Genomic DNA, 23,836 nt, shown 5'->3' with positions numbered 1-23,836 from the left:
AGTAAACTACAGTATGTGTTAATTCAACTGGGTTATACATGCCACACTTGAAATAATTATTTTTTTCTCTGAGAAATAGAGACCAAGCCAGGGACAGATGAGGCAAGGATAAGGAAGGAACATAAGACACAGCTTAAGGCTTCACAAAAGGCTTCTGACATCCTCATGAAGTCAAAATCACACTTGTGCTCTGCAAGGTTTTTCATATCTCTGAAGAATAAGAATTTATCACAGAATCTCAACTTCTCCTCCCCAGTAGGCAATTTAACTTGTCATATACCTCATTCTTGGGCAAGGCCCAAGGCAAAGGCCCTGGAAAGTCCTGTCAGTATCAGGTCATACATCTTATTAACTGGCTAGAGGAGTTGCTGATAATGAAGTGAAAGAAAAACTCAGCTACAAGGAGCTCAGGTGCAAGAAAGAACACGCTGCCCTTATAACCTTTCCAAGAAAGGTAACTAAAAGAAAAACAATAATTAATTTAAAAATACATTAACTGGACATATGACAACCTATGCCTAATATTATGGAAGCTTTAGGAAATCTGATTGCTCTTAAATACAATCCTAAACCTCTGGGCAGCCACTTTTTGCACTGTTTGTAGGCCACAATTCTCTCAGAGTTTCAGGAATGCAACATCTGAGTACATTATGGAAATATGCTGAATCATTTGTGGTTGTGTAAAGGTAGGCTAAGGAGAATCTGCTGCTCTTCTGGCTCAGCAATTCCAGAGACCTAGGAGGGAAGACAATGCCTGTTCCAGGTGGCAGGTCAGAATATCAGCTATGCTGACAGGGAACAGCATGGTCACTGCACAGTCAGGCAGAGTGGCCACACTAAAACACAAACCTGAAACTTGCTCTAATATTGGAAAAAGAAAATGCTATGGCAGGACTAAACAGTGTTGTTGTTAGAGCTCAAAACTTTCTTGCATTTAACTCAGACTCCCTTACTGCATTATGATTATTGGGCAAGGGGACAAATATGAGCTCCTTTCCTAGTTACAGATTCAGGGTTTCAGATAACTTCTGCTCTTCTGAATGAGGAGACTGTTGCAGACAATTGATTATTCCATATTTGAGAGAATAGGGTACTGAACCTCTTTTTATGAAAGCTACTGTCCATTTTGCAGACAAGATACTGATTCAGAATATTCTGGGTCTGATTCAACACATCTACCCTTAATACCCATTTTACCTGCAAAATACAGTATTAATAAAGTATTATCTACAGGGAAGACTAATAAATAAGTATGAACAGAATGGTCAGTTACTTTACAAACATTTTTTGTAACAAATTGTACTGTGAAATGGTCTTTCTTACCTTGGAACATAAGGTTCTGTTGGAGGAGGGGGTATGTAGAGATCCTGAAGGGCAGAGCTGTCTCTTTTTGTAGGTGTGCTGATAGTGCTGGATGGAGTAGCAACACTGCTTGTAGGGCTTCTAGGAATAAGAGGCTGATTCAAAAGAGAGAGAGAAATAATCAGGATTATCTTTATATATTACACATTTTTATTTGTGAAAGCCAAAACCAGAATATAGTTCAGAAAGCTAAAGAAATAGCAGTTCTAACATTCTGTATGCTTTTAAACTGACTAAAAAACCACTCATGCTAAGAGGACAGATCTACAAATGGACATGAATTGTGCTTATAAAATTGACTCCTCTGATTGCATTTTTTTCCCTGTAGCACAGCAAGTTTATTGCCAATGCCCATAAAATTAGTTATCACTAGAGCTACTGGTGAAATCTTAATGAGTAAATAATATACAGAATCCAGTTAATTCCTTAAATAAACATTGTAAAGAAAAAGTCTAGTGTTTACAGCAAAAGGTGCATAAGTAGGCATTAAATTGAATGTCAATTCCTTCCATCTGCTCTACAGCTTAAGAATTAACTGTAAAAGCTTCAGCTTATGCAGATGCTGTTAAATCAGGTACTGCATCCTCAGAGCACACATGCTATGAGAGAATCAACTGGAGATTATTATTATTCTTCATTCCCCTGAGCACACTTCTTACAAAGTAACATTTACTCACAGGTAAATAAACTGTACCCTCCCTGCAAAATAATAATGCATTCTAACTATAATTCCAGTCCGGATAGGATCCTTCCTCTTAATCACATTTTCCACAAGATTTTCACAAGATTTTCTAAGTCACTACACAGAGGCAGCAAAATCAAATGAGAAGAAAACTTTGATTTTTTTAGTCTACTTAATAACATGGCTGTTTAAAAACAAAATCTTTGTGTGGCTTGGTTTGTTTGATAGCTAAACTCAGGCAGAATAAAAAGAAAGAGCAGAACAGCAAGTACAAGTGTATCTTCATACACCCAAAAAAGAATCTAATATTAACATATATGGAGTTTTGCTTCAACAGAGTTTTTTCTCCTCCATCTTTCTGGAAGTTTACTCCTTGAATAAAGAAGTGCTAGGGATTGAAGAGAGTTCACTATACCTAAAATTTCTGACCTTAGGAACTACTTAAAGACACAAACATTCACAGTGTATTGATGGCAGAGAAGCTCTAAATGTGGACTGAAGGAGTGCATGGAAAGATCCATCTCCCAGCACCATTACTCATACTTTATGACAGACCAAGAATAGTAAATTCTTATTTTCTAGATATTAATCTTGACACTGTAGCAGAAAACCCAAAAAGTTTAAAGCAGGATCATTGCCAGAATGCTGGCCACTCATCAGCTGGTGATAAGCAATACAAATCCACACCTATCAAGCCAAGGTCCCACCACTGTGTTACTTTTTTACAATCTGTATGTAGGAACAATGAATATCACTTAGGAAAACTCATTCTGCCTAGTTTTTGGAACAGAGCTGTGTAAGGTGCTATGTAGCTCTAACATAATATAATGCTTAAAATTTGCTTGTTAAAACTTTGCAAGTCCACCTTTAGAGTAACAGCTATAAACTGACAAAAGTTTTCTGGTTTTGAATGTCCAAAATCTGTCTCCTATAAACAGTGATACTGCTTAACTCTTCCATTGCTCATTAACATTGGAGTTAATGTGAATATCCTACAGCCAGGCCAAAGAAGGAGTGTCAGTATTTACAGGAAGAAAGGGAGAAAGACACACACAAAAAACCAGACAGGTAAAAGACTTTACAACCACTAAAAACAAGACAAATCTGCAAAAATAAGAATAAATTCTGCAGCAAAAACAGGTCAAAAAACCCAAAACAACTCAAAACAATGAAGAACACCCTAAACACCCCCCCTCCTTCTTTCAGAGAAACAAAAATTTTATCCTTTACATTTTTATCTGTGACATTGTAGCCATAGATTTTTTTGAACCACTAATACAACAGTGTTTATTACCTTTCTGATACTCTGCATTTCTATAACAAGAACACTTTGTGGCTTGCTGAGTAGCTTGTTGAATTAATTTTCATCGTAAGCCGAGAGGATTTTGTGACCTAGATCCTGTTTACACTTGTTAAGCCCAAGCTGCTTGCTCATGGCTCATACCAGCAGAAGCACTGCGAGGAAAACAAACTGTGTAGGTGGGTTTGCTCTTCTCCATTTAGAGGAAGAAGACAAGCCTTTACTTTACCTACATGAAGAGGGAGGTAAGAGGAGAGGGGGACTTGGAGACTGGAACTGTGGCAGTCAATATGAGCTTATGGTTTATCTTACATAGCATTATTTTTGTAGCATTATTTTCAATGCTCAAGCATAAAAGTGTTCTGGACTTAAAAGAGATTGATGTGCCTCTGGTGATCCTGACAAGCTGCTGGAGGGCAGGAGGACACAGGGAAAGAATTTCCCTTGTGCTACAGCCTAGAATACCTGGCTGCAACTATATATATTCTAATGATATTGCCCTAACTTCTGGAAAAAAGAAAAAAAAATGCTGAGGTCTGAGGAATTGGTTTGGTATAGCACACAGCCTGGACATACAAGTCAGTTTGTCCCCCAGGCAATTTGCTGGTTGATCCTAGAAATCAGTTTGGGTTTGGACATCTCTGACAAATGTGTATTTTGGTTTATCTTTCAGCACAGGAAGGTGATTGAAACAGTGAGTGCAACAGGAAGAAATGGTGCTCAGTCTAACACAGGAAGCCTATCCAAGCTATCCAACTTACTGAAGGCCAGTGGTTCCCTGTCAGCCACTGTCAGAGGTGAAGACACAGTGTAACTGCGGACACTGAATGACTGTGGTACCTGACAGGTACCACATCCCAGGGCACCTGGAGCTCCCAAGGGGACAGAAATCATCATCCAATCCAATCCCTGTGGAGGCAAATCCTGTAGGATTGTCTAAAGACATACTAGGATGTCTCATATATTTTCCATATTTCTTTTACATTGCCAAACTCAATTCTCTGCTTATTTCCAAAGAAACAGAAACCTTGTCCAACTAGAAAAAAAGGGAAATCTTAATTTAAAAATAGGTCACCCCTTTTTAAAAAAAGAACCCCAGTCTTTATCATCACTACACCAGTAAATCAGTTGCTTACTAAGAATTTTTACATGGTATAAACATTTAAATGGTCTCTCCTGGTAGTAGCTCAACACACTGAGAGCCTTGCTGCAACTACCACTTTGTGCTGTAGAAGTTCAGCTTTCATTTTTATATACAGAATGAAAAAATCTTCAGACCCCTCTGGTTGAAAAGAAAACCTTCAGAACATGGCATAGATGTATGGTATATCTAGATAGCATTTTGATTTGAAATTTAGAGACCTCAACTGTTCAAGTCAATCTGGTCATGTGCAAGCAACCAGCTCATGGATCTCTCTGCTTCAATGGCAGCCACTCAGAGGGCCACATTCAGGCTCCTTGGACACAAAACCACATGCAACTGCAGTTAAGAATTTCTCAAATGGATGCCTTGGAGATCAGTGATATCACAAATTTAATTCTCTTCCAAAGATTAGAGATTCTCCTGCTGCAGTTCCTTCTGGCAGGCTGGCCAGAGCAAGTGGGATTGCTGAAACAGCAATAAAACTAAAACATTTTCAGGTATAAAGAGTTGAATACTTGGCCCATGGGAAAAGCCTGACAGAGAAAGTTTGGAAGTTACATATTAAAACTAGAACAACCTAAAAAAAAGTCCCACAAATGACCCTGCATCAATCTTAATCCACAATGACAGACACAAAATCTGTAATTCAATATATTTTGGAGTACTATTTCTCAAACATTTGGAATGCACCACCCTCCCTGAGGTTCATTAGTCTTTACAGAGCCTTCCCTGAACTGTTGCTTGGCTGCAGAACAGTTGTCAAAAAGGAAATCCCAGTCAGCACAGACTGACAGCACACAGTCCCCTCTCTTCAGCAGCTGTTCTGTCCCTGTTGGCTCTGCCTGTGGCTCCCACCTCCCTCTTGCTAACAGGACCCGTTGCTGCTTTTTGCACCCCTGGTCCTGAAGAAACTGAGAGGGTGTCCCAGTGAGTCAGCATATTCTTTTTGATTTTTCTATCTAAGCAATTAATGTAATAAATATTTAATGAATACTATCTAAAATTATTTTAAATGTTTTTTAAAACTCTTTGAACCTTTCATTAACACCCTTGGAAGCTGCAATATAAGTTTGAGAAACATTGCTCCAAAAAAGACATACAATTTTTCAAAATATAAGCAAACCTAATACAAAATTTTAAATTACATTATATTTATACAGTATTTGCATCAATAAGCAGATTTTACTGCCAATGTATTTTTCATATTAGATCAAAATTACAACAATACATCAAACAAAATGTTTCCAATAAAATAAACTTTTTATAAGAACAATCATGACATGAAATAATGAGATACTGTAACTAATTCAGAGTTCATTTTAACAGTGCTACAAAGAATGCCCAGTTCCCATGCAGTTAAAAGACAAATAAGTAATTTAAAAGCAAGCGAGTATTTTATTCAAATTTAATAATTAAAAAGGGGAGGGTCATTATTTCTAGTCATAAACGATGAAAACAGTATTGTGTCTAGATGAATGAAGGAGGCAATATAATCAAATAGGAAAATATACTGAATAAAAATAATAAAAGCAGCATTTTCTTTCAAACAAAGGACTTCTTATTGTTACCTTTTCTTCTTAGGAAAATGAAAAGCTTAACATATAACAGTGGAAATATGATGCACATCTAATCCACAAGTTCTGTTAAAAAACTACAGATACTGAGCTGCTGGTGCTTTTACAACAGTACAATTTAATCAAATACAAAACAGTACAGCAAACTATAAAGATATACAAAAGGTGACATTTAAAAAGGCTTGGTGAAGGAGGGGTCAGAAGGTTTTTTTCCAAGTCAACACACCAGATGTAGCTGGCAGCTGGACCTGCCCCATCCTCACTGCCATGAGGAAGAGCCTTCTCACTGACACCAGCATTCCAAATTAATCGAAGCATGGCACATGTTGCTCTAGCACTCTTTTTCTGTATTGAAAAAAAATTGGATGAAGAGTCTTCCACACTGTAATTAAGTCCATTTTCTTTTGAATAATTAACAAAGCATTTTCTAGAAGACAAAGGAGGACTTTGAAGCTAGGTTCTTGCTAGAGTGCTGACAGCAACTTACACAAAATTTCATATGCTCTGAGGATCTTTATTGAACTTTCCATCCTTATTCCAACAGCACCTGAAGAGGCCTTCCTTTGAAACCTCCCCAGAATAACACAAAGTGGAAAGGAGAAATAAAACAGACAATCTAGAGTAGAGGAAATTTATTTCAGTTAGGTTTTGAACCAGACAAAATTTGGAGAGTTCAAAGATAAAATCACCTCTGTGTCAAACAAGGAAAATAAAATAAAAAAAAAAAGGGTTAAAGCGAATTGGTTTGTTCACCATATTCAGTAGCAGTCAGAAATACAAATATCGCAAACTGCAATATCATTCTAGGTTCTCACACAATGAATCAGCCTATCAAAAAAAGTAACTGAAAGGCAAATATAGTAAGGTTTGTCTTGTAGGCATAACACCTTAATATTTATGGTATAATACCATATTAATAATTACTTTCAATTTTTCAAAAGGCAACCACTAAATTCCCCAAGGCCACAGCTGCCTAATTCAACTGTTGAAAAAGCAGTAACAAAAAACACAGGCTGAAAAATCCCTTGACTTCACAAATTTGGACATGATTCTAAAATGCATCATGGGAGAACCTTGATTACCAGTAAGAGGTTGGATATTAAAACAGACAATCAACTCACTGAAAACACACACACAAAAAAATCCCCAATCAACCAAACAGCACTTTCTTTAATCAGGACACAAGGGGAAAAAAAGAGGTTTTTATTTCTGTACTGATTGACCTTAGAGCTGGAATTAGTTCACTTGTAAATACAAACTCATTATGTAATGGTGCATGGTATAGCCAAAGGCTAATTGTATTATTTTACTGTACATCAAACCATTCTCTTTCAGGATGGCTACACCAGATGCATAATTCTTCTTCTTTCTCTCCCCTAACCTTTCATATTTATTCTGAGGACAAGAATATTTATGAAAAGAATAAATGTCAATGTTTCTGCTAAAAAGGAAAAAAACCCTCACAAATTATTAAGAATTAATCAATAATTATGTATCCTGCATTTAACTCCTAATTCATGGCAAGACTGCAATGCAAAGGCAGAGCTGTTCAAAGTAAACATCTGAAAATTCTAAGAAGCATTTATGCCAATTAAAGAGAGTTAACATCTGAATGATCTAAAAGCATTTTCCACACTTGGAGACTGTGAATGTTTGGCTGGCATATGGCTAACCTAGATCATAACAGTGGGCAGAAAGCTCTTAAACATTTCACTATCACTTTATAATTTAACTCCTAGGAAACCCTAGGAGTGTGACCCACACACAAACCAGCTCAATACACTGGTGGTACCTGCACACTGCCTGAGCTGGGACACTCATCGAGCACTTTCCCAGCTCACAGGCATATTTATTATCTCTCCATTTAGCCTAGTTTGTAATGTAGCTGCAAATGGCAAACTTCATGTTCTTAAACACAACTGCAGACTGAACAACCTGAATGTCATTTACCAATAATGCCTCCATATTATTCACTTAAAGCTAAAATTAAGTTTCAAAGGTTCTCAATTTAAACATCACAATGTAAATTTTAATGTGAGTATTCTAATTTAAGACACTGAAATATTTACCTTCTACACGTATGGCATCAGCTGTTAAACATATTGATTGGTGGGATATATACAGAAAACACAAGTCTGATTTTGTCTCATCCTCCTTACATTAGGACAAACTTCCACCTTCCCACCTCATTCATCACAATATGATTAGGTTATGACACATTTTTCCTGTGTTCAATCCATTTGCAGAAACAAAAAGACCACAACAGTCTTTTTGCTGATCCTATTTCTCATTTTATCAGAATTTCATCCCCATATCTCATTCTATAATCTTTTGAATATTTTACACTTCAACAGAATTATTACTGAGTCACAATTTCCTTATAGCTTGTGTCCACTGAATAACACATATAGTTCAATTAACTTAACTCTGGGATGACAGCCCATTTATAACCTTCTCAAATCTTTCAAGACAACCTGATATGGGAAAACAAGTTAGCATAACCTCCCCTGCTTGCAAAGTTAATGCTAAGCACTACTTTCCTTTATGTTTTTTGGTATTTGATATCACTTTCCTTCCTCTCCTCTCCTCTCACATTACATACCAAGCTTTATTGAAGAATAGCCCCTTTATGTAAATCAGGAACATAAGAAATTTCAGAACAGCCACAGCATCAAATTGCAATTGTTACACTTAATAGTTTTTCTGAAGATTTTTTTCAGAAAATTAGTCAAATAAACATAATTTCTTCATATTTTAACAGCTATAAAATTACACTGCACTCAAACTTCTTTTGATGCTTATTAATGATAAAATATACAGTACTGATTTCACACTTAGGCTGCACTTAAACTTCAACATCAGCTGACTTTAACATCTGTTCAACTCTGATGTGCATAAACCAACAACAGAAATTTCCACATTATGCATCTTCTGAAGTTTGCACTTCACCCTGGAGCTTTGTCCACACTCCGCCTACTTAAGAAAACTGTTGTTTCTCATACTAAAATTATAAATTACAACAGACACACATATGCCCACTGCACACATAAGCGCTGAATGAGGTTCTGGCCTTTTCCTGGTGTCGTGTTTGATAAAATCAGAATAATATCATCATGACACCAGAATTATATCTGCAGTGTTTAACAGTATCTCTATTTGTGCTCATATTAGTCTTGAAAATATTCATATTTTTCATGCTAACAGCAAGAACTGATCCTCTCACCCCCAATACTCCCATTGCTCCCCATTCCCCAAATCTGTAAGATTACAAAAAATCACTATCTAGGGTCAATGCCATCCAGTACAGATAATCTACATTCAAAGCAGCTGTCCAGATTCCCTTTATCATCAAATGCAGAGAAAGATGTATGTGCAGGGGCAAATTCACCGTATCCTAAAGGCAGATCAGTAGAAAACAGGCCAAGACAAATGAATCAGTAATTACTAATGCATGTCTGCTGGCCAAAGGGAGTTTAAATGAGAAACCTGAATGACATGTAGATATTTACATAGCAGATATAAAGTTAGATCAGTTGAGTAAGACCCAAGTACCTGTCAGAAACTTTTGATGTGGGGTCTGGAGCATAATTATTCTGGTAATAAATGCTAAAGTGAAGCAAAATGGAGTAGTTAGGAGCCTGGCCCAATTCACCTGAGGAAATACAAAACTCACCCAAGCTTGGTATTTAGACTGAAAGCATCTGACCCCATTTAAAGCAATGACATGTATTTACATTTGCATTTATAGTCTCACTAAAGCTATGGAAAAAGTGCAGCCTTCAAGTATAGACATTCATACACTCATTTCATGCATCCCGATTTGCAATTATATCTTCAGATACTAATTTCTGGTTGAAAGTTTTTGTCACATGTGTATTCGGCTCTTTATATGTGAAAGGCCAAAACATCTCAATCATTTAAAATCTTAGTTTCAAAGACTATAATGCATTTCACCATTATATAAATATTTACACACACACACATAAATACACACACACATATGAAAGAAGTTCTTCACGGCATTAGCTTTTTATGTATCTCCTAATATGTCAAATGGCATAAGACCACAGATAATGGCAGTGGTATTTCCATATCCCATTTTCCTTTTGTCCAAACTTTGCAGAATTCTTTCCTTTTTCATATGTACTTAATTTTTAATTAGAACTTTTAGTGTGCTAATAAAAAAGTCCCAAATAATGCACTCTTTATGCAAACAAAATAAATTTCTTAACAGTATTCTGTTTGAACTGAATGGAAAAATGGATTATTGTTGGTTTCATCAGTTAGTTACATGCCTTCATCAGTCTGAACATAACTTTTATTTCCTAGAGTAATCCATCACAGTGACATTTTATCCTAGAGTTAAATGAAAGCTTTAATGAAACCATTCCATGGCTTCCCACAGGCTGCAGATTTACTAAAATTAAGTGCCCAGCCAGACATCCTGTGCTATGCCTCCTTAGGGCAAGCCTTCGGTCTCAAAGACAACTTTGACACAAGTACAGCTTTGTTTACATGAGGAAATTTTGATGGTCAAATGGTTTATTGAATACATTTACCTTATAAATTTTTCTATAACTCCATGAGTGATCAAACTGAGAACTCAAACATTTTTATCCCCTCTTTTTTGAGGTTATACGGTACTGAAATCTTCACAAGAAATCAAACTAAAATTTATTGTTTTGTGAAGTGTATTTGTCTCTCCTTAGCTAGAAAAAATTATCTGAGGCTATTTTTCTACATTGTAGAACACTGGGATGATTACTTCTTAACTTTGAAAAGTTCTAACAGGTTTAATTTCAATTAAGCCTATGAGAAAAATCGCAGAGAAATAATTTCAGAAACAATTTTTCAAAGTATACAAGAGTAAATCTATATGCTGCTGAGGATGAAGAACAATAAAGCATCATTGAGATAATCTATAGTTAAAATGATGGTGTATGACTTATGATTAAGCTTTATTACCTGCAGAGCAAGGGGCTTCCATCTCATATTTTTCAGTAAAGCTGGTGCTGAGGTAAGCATGCTCTGAGGTCGCTTTTTCAAAGTTAAGATAACACCACTCGGATCCTCTCGTAGTGCATTCACCAAATTTTTCAACTGCCACCCCACCTGGTAACCAGTAAAATCATTACAATAAAATTGAGGTACATTATTCAATATGTAATGTTCCCTTTTTAAATAAGATTAGTAAATAACATAAAGGAGTGTATATATATCATAAAGGAGATTAACACTAGAAATGTCGAAAGTTAATCACCGCATAAAAATCACATAAACTAAAATAGTTATTATAATGCATTGAGATGTATATGCATCATTTCAGGTTTTAGAATTAACAAACTACTGTTATTTCACTGCAAATGCACAATTAAATCTCAACTTAGTTCTGGTACATAGACTTTATGTACTAGACTAGAAAGATAAAAAGCCCTGGCTTTTGCATTGACAGTTCATTTCAAAACTGAGCATTTTGTACTTTGTGGTTACTATTCAAAGTCCACTAACCACATGTAGTCATACAGTACTACTCCTAGCAGCTTAGGCAAACACAAACCAGCTCAGGAAAACCTACTTTTCACACTGCTATAAAAATGAAGTCAGAATCACAAGGCCTTTTTAAAAATAGTGCTTCTTTCATAATGATTTCAGAAACAAATACAGTAAATCAATGACAGAAATGTAGTCCAGTATTTTGGGCTAATACTATGTATTAGCCCAAAATAAAATTTTCCTGATTTAATTATAGCATTTTGAAATATTTTAAAACTAAAACCTTGATTAAAATGGAAAGCAACAAGTTTCTATTTATAAATGCAAGGAATCTGAATAATTTATTTTGCATTTTTGGAAAAAGTACTTCAAATGCTAAAACATTTTAAGTTGTGGAAATGGTTTTAAGTCTGAATATGGCCTGATTATAAGGTATGTATTGCAAAATGCTTTAGGATAGTAAAAGTATGTTTTTTCAAGTCTGGTGCCTAAACTGGCAATACACAGAATCATACATCCCTTCAAAATCTTGGCTTGTAGACTCAGAAGTTAATTCTTTCTGTAAATTTGACAACTTTGTTACGTCTTTTTGCTCTGTCCCCAGCCCTTGCCCTGCTAAACAAACAAGTAAATTTTCCTAATTTGTAAATTATCACAATTAGGGATATTTTCCTTCTTTCACAATTTGTACAAGAACACTGTCAAGAAGAAAATTATCCAGCTGGGAAGAGGAAAAACAAAATCTAGAACTTTGAAGTGATAAGGTTATTTTACATTTGAATAATACATTTTAAAAATGAATTGGTAGTGTGAACAAAGAGCACAGATGTTCCTTATCACTGGTATAGTGCAACATGACACAAACATATGTTACCTATGCTTAGACAAGATAATCACGTGTAGGTTGTTGCTACTTATTTTCTACCTTATTCCCTATTACAACAAGCCTCACTTTGGTTAGTATCGTTTATTTTAAGAACTTCTTCTCCCAAATAAGCACCCCTTGAACCAACACTGATTTTACCAACAACCCTGAATCACAGACGTGACTCAAATCCCATCACCCTTTCTTCAGCTCCTGTGGACCTACCTGTCCTGTTTCCACCACAGCAAAGCCCAATATATCCAGGATGCACTTCTACAGTAAGGTTATTGTATGCAAAGAAAAAGGGTATTGATAACATGCATCTTGATAGAATATTTTTCAGCTTTCACAGAAAACTTCCAAGCATGCTGAAATCCTTAATTTTAGTCCCATTTACTAGGCATATGGCTACTGTATTTCAAACAAAGTGAAACATTAAATTAACCAACTCCATCTCAATTCTCACATCCCACTGAAGTTTCCATTGTGTTTCAACAACATTTAAACAAAATATCTTCAAGCCCAAGCTTTGTGTGTAAAGACACTGCAATCTTATAAAAAAAACCCAAAAAACAACTTGCTATTTACAATATGGTTTTCTTATTTTAGAGAATACCACTCCTCAGCAGCAATATATTCCCCTCAGTTACATAATGTCACTGTGGGCATATGTGAGGTTTCACTTGCTATCCAAAAGAAGGAAATATTTGCCAACAGTTCATGTAAGCTATCTCTGTACCTAAGGTACTAAACACTGTAATTTCCTAATGCAACAACTTTAGAGCAATTTGTGGAGCAGAATCCTTCTGCTTAACAAAGCAGCACAGGGAGCCTTGAGGAGAACAGGATCTGATCTCAGTTATGGAGTCAGGATGTAAAGTTCTTCCCAATTAAGTTGGTAGGACACTGTATGCAAAAACTGTATTTTAAAGCCATCTGTTTCTCACTGAAATAGCCAGAGGAATATAAATAAAACTGGGGCTTTTGCGTTATGCTAGCATTTAAAAATTATTTAAAATGCACTTTCATACTTTGCAGAGATAAACTGTCTTGTGTATTTGAAATATGCATTACACTGTAATAAATGGGAGATTATCTAGTATCTTCATAAGAGTTTGGGGGATTAAAGAAAAAGATACCTTCAAAGCACTAAATCTGATGTATTTAATTTAGAAGCTCATAAATGAAAACAATTTATCTTAATTTTTCACAGTGAAATTCTGAGTTTACTATAAATTTCAAATGAAGTTCATCCTCTGCTTTTATCTAGTTCCTGGCAGACGTTTTCTGGCTGTTCAGATAGGCCTTGATGGCTTCTCATAATTTGAACAAAAAGTACTACTTTGGCCTAAGAGGAACAAGTCACATAAAAGGCAGTCAACAACCAATTGAAGGAAATAGATGTCCACATAGGAGGCCTGTTTTCAAGTTACAATATAGCTCAGATCCTCTCAAAATTCATTCTGACACAGGCAAAAAAATTTTTTTTTGAGGAGGTCAGGTTGGAAAGCAGAAAAAGCAGGGACTATATCTGGAACTGAAAACTCTTTTTCAGAAATCCACTTCAGCGACACGTAACTTACCCTTTAACTACAATTTGGTTTTATTCTCTCTAACATCTCCTTTCTCATTACCACAGTTAAAAATTTGCAACTTCTAATCACTGTATTTTTTGGGCAGAATTTTCTAAGTTATCATATCCTTTTCTATCACATCCTTGCCCATGTACTGCAAAAAAAGGACAGTAACAAGAAAGTTTCAACACTGGTTTGAAAATTCAATATATATGTAAGAAGACTGAATTAGCAGACAACTTTACTTACAGTAAAATAACTTGAGCAATTAATTTTGAAAACAGTGCACTATGCCGACCAAGTGGCCATTTTTAAGGGCCAAGGAAGTTACTGTTGCTTGCTTTAAAGTAAATTTACGCTGTTAAACTAGTGCCACCTAGAAGCAGCAGTCAGGAGGGGTGTCTTTGATGGCAGCCCAAGCCCAGCGGTGGCTTTCACTCCCGTGCCTGAATCCCTGTGCAGCTCTGGGCCAGGAGCAGGGACGGACCAGGGCAGCCACTGGTGCCCCAGGGGTCGTGGTGAGATGGTTTTGCCAACATTACAGCAACTCTGCTGGAGAATCTGCTGGGGAAGGGAGGGACAGAAGGGGTGACCCACACCTGAGGAGCAGTGGCCCAAGGCCAGATCCACAGCACTGCTGGGGTGGCAGGGGCACCACGCTCCCAAAGAGGAAGAACCCGCACAGAGACACAGCCTGCACACAAGGTGCCTAGAGCACCAGCATCAGCCACATCCACATTCTCATCCATCCCATCCTACCTGCCCAGGGACTGGGACCAGCCTCACCAGAGTGCTCCAGAGACACTCAGGACACCCAGGTTGTTCAGCAGGGCAAGACTGGCACCCAGGAGGGAGCCCTGCACAGCCCTAACACATCCTCCTCATCTCCCTGCCAAGCACCCACCTACCCAAATCACAGGAAGCTTTAGCAAAGGGTGCTTTTAGAGGTCCCCACCCACCACCTGGAAAAAAGCATGCTTTTTTCCAGGTGGTGCAAGTTGAGACAGACTTTAAAAGATCTCTATGTTTCTTTGGCTTTCAGCAAACACATCTGGATAACACTACTACAACAGCCTGAAATTAAACTTTTGTTTTGAATTTCTATTCTAAATCCTCAAGAATTTCACTTTCAAATAATTAAAAGTTGCTCTTAAATAGGTTTTTTCCCCCCAAATGAATGTTGCCCCTCTTATATAAGACTATCTTAGAAGATTGGAAATAATCTTGCTTTTTCTGAAAGTAAGTATGACCATTCATTGAATCTTTTTTTCACACAGTTGCACTCATGACAGTATTTCCATATTCCTGTACTGATTCGTGAGTACTGCTGTATGTTATGATCCAGAAAGGAGATCTGTAAAGTACTAACATGCAGGCAGCTCAAATAAAATTGGATGGCCATACACCAACTATTTTTAGGATGCTATGAAATAACCTACAGTCCGAAAAATCTAGGATTTGTCTCCCCAGAGAACAGCTACATCATTTAAAAGCAGTGTGCAAACCCAGTACGCAGTGAAACTACATCATCAAGAGGGTGGAATAACAGCCAAATGGTAAACAGAAGAGAGTTCATATTTTTACAGGCATAATTCTATTCTGAGGGTGACCCGAGTGAAAGTTAATGAAAGCTTTCTGTATCCATGAAAAGAAAAGAATTACTTTAATTATTTCCTGATTTGTAGATTTTGAAAAGGTAAAAGTAATCATATATTTAAACTTTTGAAGAAAAAATAATACCTTGCTGCTAAATATAATCTGTTAAGCCATTTCCCATTTTCTAACTATGCAAATATGCACAATCCACTCTAGTGTCCAAATTTAAAAAGTTGGTGGACTAGGAAGATAACCAAAATTATTTTTCTTTTAATGTTGCCTGTAATGAGTTGCATGCACCCAGAGTACTTTGACTTAACATTTCAGGCTTCAAGCTTTTACTCATTTTTCAGCTAAAAAACCTAAACAACTTCTAGGAGGAAAAATGTATTCACCTTAAGAAATATATTTTTTAAGACCTCCATATTAAACACCATCTTGCATTTAATGAAAAAAATAAGTGCATAAGAAAGGAAATCCCCAACACTGCACATTCCCCTTCAAATAACAAATATCAAACATAGCATGCTGTAAACAACTCAGAATTTGACAAGAAATTTGGCAGTGTCATGCTGCTAAATGACCAGACTGATTTCCATGAACACTGGCCAGAAACAAGGGCAGTCAGCTGCTAGCCCCATGAAAAAATGTTAGTAGCAAGTATCTTCTTCCCTTCCTTTCACTGCAGATACCTGAAAAGGCAAAAAATTAATGGAAAGCCTTCTGTCTCCAGAAAATGTAACTGGTGAGGAAACCACAAAAGGATGTTTACAGCATGGACTACCACAGAGATGAAAGCTGTATCTGTATGCAGTAGGGGGAAGCAGTGTCAGGAGAGCAGTAAATGTCTTCTCAGGAATTTATCCAGGTTCTTAAGCTAGCATGATAATAGCATCTGCACTTTTATAATGGTTTTCTTCAAAAGAGGAGAGGTTAATAATATTGTGATTGCAGAGGCTGCAATTCTAATTAAAGAGTATCTTGGTTATATTATTTAAATCAATGCAATTTTAATTCAATGTTAAAAGTCAGTTCTGTGCATCCTTAGAATGTCACTGATCATACTGCACTGTATCATTGCCCAAAGTCACAGTAATACAGTTTGTATGTAAAGTGCATTGAAAAAAAATCACATCTTTTACTTGAATAATTCCTGATATTTCACTAAAACTTTTGCTTACTACCACCAAACCATGAAATAAGTGATTTTTAAATTGATTTTTGTCTATGTACACTAAAGATCACAATTAAGAGACTTTCCCAAGAATAAACCAAGTTAGGATCCAAACTGAGAGCTAAGTGCAGAAATCACTACCTCTCATTAAGCTGCCCTAAACACATTTCCTTGTCACATGTATCTGACCCAGAGTTTAACTTCTGCAAAGTACAGCAAAGTACAAACATAATTCAACAAACTTGAAAATATTAGTACCATGACTACAGAGCACCTCAGTATAGGAGTCAGCCATTTGTATTATCCACAGGGGAACTAAAAAATTGATTTATCCAGAAATAGAGAATCAGTTCTGTACTGAAGCTTGGATGCTGTTTAATAGCAATGCTTACCTTTCATTTTGTACTGATACAATCAACCTTCAGCTCAGAGATACCCCATTGTTTTGCTTTTGAGTCATTGCTAGTACAACAGCCTAGAACAAATAAATGAATTTATTTGATGGAAGACTCCAACTTTATGAATTTGGTTATATATTTTACAGACATAATGGTCAGTTACTAGGCACAATTTCTGAGGACGAAGGATCTCATTTCCCCATTGTAGGGTATGGCTCTAAAATAATGGGGTTGATTCCAGTTCAGATTTTGTGTACCTCTGAAATGTGAAGCATTTCCCTTCATTTGGGTACCTGCAGTGACTGGCTGTTTGCAGTGTGGCAATTATAAGGCATCTGTCTCTTCAACCAGGAGTACAGATAACCAGAAAAGTCATCTACTGGCAAATTGGAGTGTTTTCACTCAATCCTCCATCTAGTTTCAGAACATGGATCTCAGCATTATTTATCCTCAGAGGGACTAAACACAGTCCTTACGAAGGTGTCTCAAGCACCAAGACATGCATAACTTCCACAGGAGCAAAGTACTGTGCTGATGGGACTATGCAAACACAAACCTCAATCACACAACAGGCAAGAAACCATTAGCTCCTTGCACTGGGATATGGGAAATGAGGGTTCTGGTCCCAGTTCCCCACACACCACGCTTTTGTATAATATAAATGCAACACAAACTAACACACACTGCAGAGAACAGGGTCTGGGAGCCCTGTTGTGATGAGCAGGCCCTACCCCTTTCTTCAGCAAGGACACAGAAATCAAGCTGTTATGAACAAAGGTGCTGCCACCAGAGTCCTTGTTTGGCCCATTTTCAAGAGCTTCTAGGGAATATATGGAGAGCCCAGGTGCCTATCCATTTCAGCAGGGCTTCTGGCAAAGGACAGTATCTCCCAGCCTAAGAAGAGGCATTTCAGCATCCCTGGGTGGCCTTGGGCGAGTGCTAAGAAAATTCAAGTGCTGATAAATATCTTAGCAGGCACAAAGAGCTGGTGGCAGGAGCTGGAGGCTCAGGCAAGATTTAGGCAGACTGGGTTACACTCTGCTTTCTCACAGATTAAGGATGTGGATGACTTCCCCCTTCCTTAGGGGAGAGGAAGAGCCGAGTTCTCCACATTTCATGTGGCATAAGGAATGTGCTCCTCAGGAGTGACCCTGCAGTTTTAACTCCCAGTCACATTTGCCTTACAGGAACTCATTTTTGTGGCCCTGTGCTTCATCTCATAATGGGAATTTGACTTGTGTGTGTGTGCATTGCACAGTCTCATCACCAAATGCTTGTCTTGGAATTAAAACAATAAACATATGTAAATATACATGCATACAAATATATAATTTCTTCCAGATTAGATTTACATTATCAAAATTTAATAATTTAGAATTATTCCACTGAGTCAGTAATTCAAATAGTCTTTGACCTCCCCCAGATTTTCAGTGTATAAATAAACTACTTGAGATTCCCAGATAAACAGTGCTGTTACCCTTGAAGCAGGTGTTTCTTGAGACTGAATTCATAGAGTGAAAATAAATTAAGACGTGTACAACGAAATAGTAAAAAAAGAAAATAATACTTAAGATTGCTAATGACCAAGCAAACAAAAATTATCTAAATCCAAAATAAGCCTGTAAGTGAGCTGCAAACTTATGCATCATCACTTAGCTAAAGGAAGGACAGGAATATGTAGTTAAAAGAAATTGTCTTAAAAAGGCAGTAATTATTTAGTCATGAGAGAGCTTTTATTTTTTTTACATTTTACTTCTATTAAAATAAGCAGCCATAGACTATGTACTCTGTTCAAGCCACTGAGTTGTTTTAATTCAGTACTGAGTTTTTTAAAATAAAAATGTACATGTTCACAGTACCTCTACTCAAATCATGGTATTTCCCTTGCTTTAATTATTCCTCCCATGGGACACAGCATGGATTTGCTTTTCTTACTGTTTTGATCTATTTTTACAACAACTATCACTGTCTTACGCTTCCTCACAGTTACCTCCTATTTTCATCGGAGTAAGACAACAGATTATGCAACAGAAGATGAGGCTGGAACCTGAAGACCAGCTGTGTCATGTACACAGCTGCTACCTGCACAAGGCACACAAGTATTCAAATTTATTCCATCCTAACTCATATGTGGTCCAGGCTGTGCACAACTGTAATGTCAGTTGTGTTAACATGTACAACATTGAAGACATCCTTCCTTAAGCTTTCATCATCTTTTTCTATAGTGTACTTCAGTTTTCAGTAACCTCAGTTAAAAGGAAATTATTAGCAGCAGAACAATACCTGCCTTCCTTTCCAAATACACATACCTGAACATACACTTACAAGAAGCCTTTTTAACCTCTTCTTATGAGGCAAAAAGGGTAATATAATCTGTATTCTGTTCTACAGGCATAAAAAATGTTAATAATAGAAAACCCTAATTCTACTTAATATCTGCTACCTGGCATAAAAAAATACTCTAACTATATATTCTGAAATAACCATTTTAACAGCAGACTTTACAGTATCCTCACTATAGAGAACATACTGTTTTAAACTGCCTGCAAATACAAATTGTACCAAGATTTGTAGCCAGTAGCAACTACTGAGAATATGAAAATAATTTTTATCAGGAATATAAGCAAAAAAAAAATTTGGCAGTATATTGTCTTTCAATATTTATGTTGCAAATATTAATACCATTTACAGCACCACTTAGAGGATTTTTTCCCTATGGAAATGCTACCATGTAGGGAAAAAAGGCAAAACATAAAAAAACCCTCTAAAATAAAACCATTAAAGTACATAATCTTCCAGTGTATCTGTGCAGAAAGATGAATTTATCAATTAGGCCACAAAAATACTCCACAGAATACTGCAGCAGTTTTTAGCAGACACATCCTCAGGAGTACAGTCCTAAGTATAATTGTATAAAAATACTTGACTTGGATATGGACTCAGAAACGTGGCTACGGCCAGTGGTGACACTATTAAGGCCCACCAGTGACACTCACAGAAAAAGTCCACTAGTGTCTGCAGAGGATTTATTACTACAATTACACTGCTTTCAAAAGATACTTTGGTGCCTAAAAGTCAGCCCAGGTTTGTATTCCCAAACAGTAGCCATACAGAGCAGTCTATGTCCTCAATTACAAAAGAAATTTTTTCCTCAAAGAAAAATAACTGAGGAACTCAATGTGAATGTTGTCTGTTGAATGTTGTCCCTGTATGTTCATATAATCACACAAGTAAAGTACCAGGGCTCAATAGCAGTAGCGTTGTCCATTCTGGGGTACAGCCAGGACAGAATAAAAGAAATCTGGTTTTGAGTGAGCTGTAGCTCATAGCAAATTTGGTGAGCAAGACCACAGTCAGCTGGCAGGGAATACTTCTAGAAATACAGTGTATAGGTACTGCAGCCATGTCCCAGTCATATGAGACGATGAGCATCTCTTGTTGCAGCAACTTCTTCTTGAAAGAACTTCCTGAAAGGACTCGTACAGCAATGCCAACCTTTCAGAGCCTGACTGTCCACAGCTCCATCAGTTCCACACCAATCCCACAGATGAGGCTTACCATGCCCAGCACACGTTCTAGTGCACTGAGCTGCAGCAGAGGGTCAGGATCAGGTGCTCTGGAGCACAGAACCAAGAGAACACTGGACGTGGGATGCCAGTGCTCAGGCTACAGGACCAAATGTGCCACTCACAAAGCCAGAGGCAGTAAAGAGCACTTTCCATAACTATATGTGATTTACTAATGACACTGACAGCGTTCCCTTTCCATTCTTGGGCACAGTCAACCAGGTTTAATGCTTTCAGCCAAGACAATCAGGTTGACTTTAAATTAAAGTAGAAAACCTGACATAGTTTTGTTCTGTTAACATCCTGGAGGAAGGCAGCTGCTGAATGGCAGCAGAAGCTTTCTGCTGTAAGTGAAATTCCACTGGAACATGACAGAGGTGTGCTTAAGTCTGAAAATTTAATAAGGAGAATTATTTAAAGTTTGGCAGAAACGTGAAGCAGCATGGGCTGGCCAAAGCTTACACTGATCTAACATAGATGTGACAAGGACTTGTTTGTTGACTGTTCTTGTCCTGCCAGAGACAGAGTGCAACTGGATGCCCATACTGGCACAACACCCTATTTACATAATAAGCCTGTGCTCATCGAAGTGGTGTGTGTTCCACACATCAAATCCAAACAAACCCCAGGGATCAACAGGAAAGAAATTGCATGGACAAGAGCATCCAGCATTGTTCCCATGGGGAAAAGAAAGATCATGTTCTCTCACACATTTCATTTCTGCAGTACCACACTTCCCTTACATATGCAATATAAAATATTTGTGGGTAACTGCACATCTATGTAAAAAAGATAACATCAATAACATCTTAGAGTCTCAAGACAAATTCCATGGTAAAGGGAATTTGACAAAAATATTCTTTCTTTTGAAGGGATCATGACAATTTAGTTCCTTTCTCAGTACTACACAATACTTGTGGAGATTGTAAAAACAGGATAGGGAATTATACTGAAATTTTGAGAGGGTGGTTGAAGGACAGACTACAATTGCCAGAAAGAATGGACCCCTTATCTTGCCAAATGACAAAGAGTTTAGGACAGAGCCCTACAGAACTAGGTTACTCCCATAAAGACTTCCATGAACATTTCTGGATTTAAAAAAAAAAAAAAAGCTTTTAAATGTAAATTCCATCCACCTTTAAAACTGAATATTCTGTGTTAACATTTATCAAACCTCTATAAACAGAGAAAGCCCAAGAATTCAGACAGAATTAAAAGCATGACATGGGAGCTGTTCCTCTATCTCCTCCTCCATAACAGCACATGCATGACAGCAACTGAAGGAAACGGAATAAAGAGCTTATTTCCCTTGAACTTTTATAATCTTGCTGCACTGTTTTTTTGTTCAAGTCAAGGACCATAAGAAAATAAAAGTACTGTTTTAAATAAAGATATTGTGAATGGAAGTTGTATAAAGTGTTAAACATCCTATGTTAAAAGCTTGGACTGTCTCAGCTGTCCCCTTCCTTGTACTATTGATGCCTTAAGTTTTAGCTTTCATATTTTCCAGATTCTGTACTGCATTATTATATAACTCTGAACTTCATATGAAGTGTTAGCAAGTTCTCATTACAGTTCAGTCAAACAAAACAATCCTTTTCCAACCTGACAACCAAGGACACCATTGCAGCTTCAAGCCCGTAAGGTACAAACAACAGCAAATTGAGGAGAGCAAACTGGGAGGATGGGACTTCATAACCTAAAGCTGTAATTGGAGAATTAACAAAATATGTAAATTGACCAAAACTTTCGGAAGTTTGAAAACTTATGACTCATGGTCCATCTTGGGTACAGCCTTGGCTGGGCTCTTGTACTGCCCAAGGTGAATCCTTTGGAAACCTTTTCATAAATACCAACTTTATTTCTTTAACACTGTCTAGCCTCTGTTCCAGGTAACTTCTCAAGGCATCACTGTTCCAGCCCATTTCCCCACTAAGCCTCTTTAGAAATACTGCAGCATTAAAAGCCAAGTTAACATGGCCATAAATGAAATACCTGTGTTCACAAAAGCCTAGCTGGATCTGAAACAGTGAAGAAAAAACAAACAAATATTTGCAACATAATTTTTCTACTTACAGGTGTTTTGTTTGGTTGTCCCCCCAAATCAAGAAGCCATCTACACTCCAGAGATTCACATGCACCCCAAGTTCAGTATTTCCTATGAGCTGGAATTTACCATCTCCCAAAAATCCTAAGACATTCCGTAAAAGTTGAACTTTCCTCACTAATTGTATAGTAAAACTTAAAAATCTGTTATTTCATTTTCCAAAGATTTAATTTAGGATGTCCACCTAGACAGGCATCATATTCCTAAGTGTATACCTTTCCAACAAAGCAAAGTATGATCTTGTAAATGTATCCATCATTTTTCAGAGGAATTTTAGCAAAATCTTCTCTAAGTTTTTGTGCTGTAAATATAAAAAGAGTTCCTGTAAATCAATTATGTGGACTTGGTTTGGCACACTGGAATTTCCACAGTAAATCTGCTGTATAAAAGCTAACTGTTATCTACAATAAGATGCCAAAAAAACAATTCCAACTTACAGGTGTTAAATACACTAAACTTACCAGCTTCTACATATAGCAGATTGATAATTGACCATAGTCACTTTTTTTTTCCCATATTCATCAATATTTACATAACTTCTGATGAGTTTTAGTCAACAAACACAAATTTTAGGAATCCACAAGTCTATCATGTCATATCAAATGTGTATTCAATCCATAAGTCATATCATATTTGTATTCAAAGTATATGCAATGTACCAAATATGCCTCCAAAATAAAGAAACTATTACACAGGAGCAGACTGTTAATCAAGAATCCTATACCATCTCGAGTCTGTACATTCCTGTTTTCTGCTTGGAGTATTTTTCCTACTGTTTTATCACTGATACAACCAGAAACAATACTGTGGAGAGTACTAATTAATATAAACAATAATATAGTGTCCTGCACTTTTAGTTGGTTAAAGAAAGGACTACTTGAGCCAAAATAGGCTCTTGAATTATATAGGGGCAGAAACATGAGCACTACAGTGAAAGAAATCCGAATGAGGAAGATGTTTTTGCTTGTTTGTTTACATTGGAAATATTTTAGACACATCAG

The 23,836-nt window shown here is 36.9% G+C and overlaps 1 protein-coding gene across 7 annotated transcripts in view; it reads right to left on the bottom strand.

Moving 5' to 3' along the window:
• Positions 1 to 23,836, bottom strand: part of CNKSR2 (connector enhancer of kinase suppressor of Ras 2) — a 205,531-nt gene that overhangs the window by 83,919 nt on the left and 97,776 nt on the right. For 5 of the 7 annotated variants that reach the window (XM_077781641.1, XM_077781640.1, XM_077781645.1 and 2 more), the window contains 2 exons: positions 11,028 to 11,174; positions 1,324 to 1,457 (listed from right to left, as the gene is read on the bottom strand). In XM_077781641.1, the coding sequence (XP_077637767.1) occupies positions 1,324 to 1,457; positions 11,028 to 11,174 (281 nt within the window). The remainder of the gene's footprint in view (positions 1 to 1,323; positions 1,458 to 11,027; positions 11,175 to 23,836) is intronic. The other 2 variants (XM_077781642.1, XM_077781643.1) reach the window with 1 other exon arrangement.

Source organism: Lonchura striata, chromosome 2 (assembly GCF_046129695.1).
Source record: "Lonchura striata isolate bLonStr1 chromosome 2, bLonStr1.mat, whole genome shotgun sequence".
Classification (NCBI taxonomy): domain Eukaryota; kingdom Metazoa; phylum Chordata; class Aves; order Passeriformes; family Estrildidae; genus Lonchura; species Lonchura striata.
The sequence above is the reverse complement of the archived record's forward strand: the minus strand, read 5'-3'. Positions and strand labels throughout refer to the sequence as shown.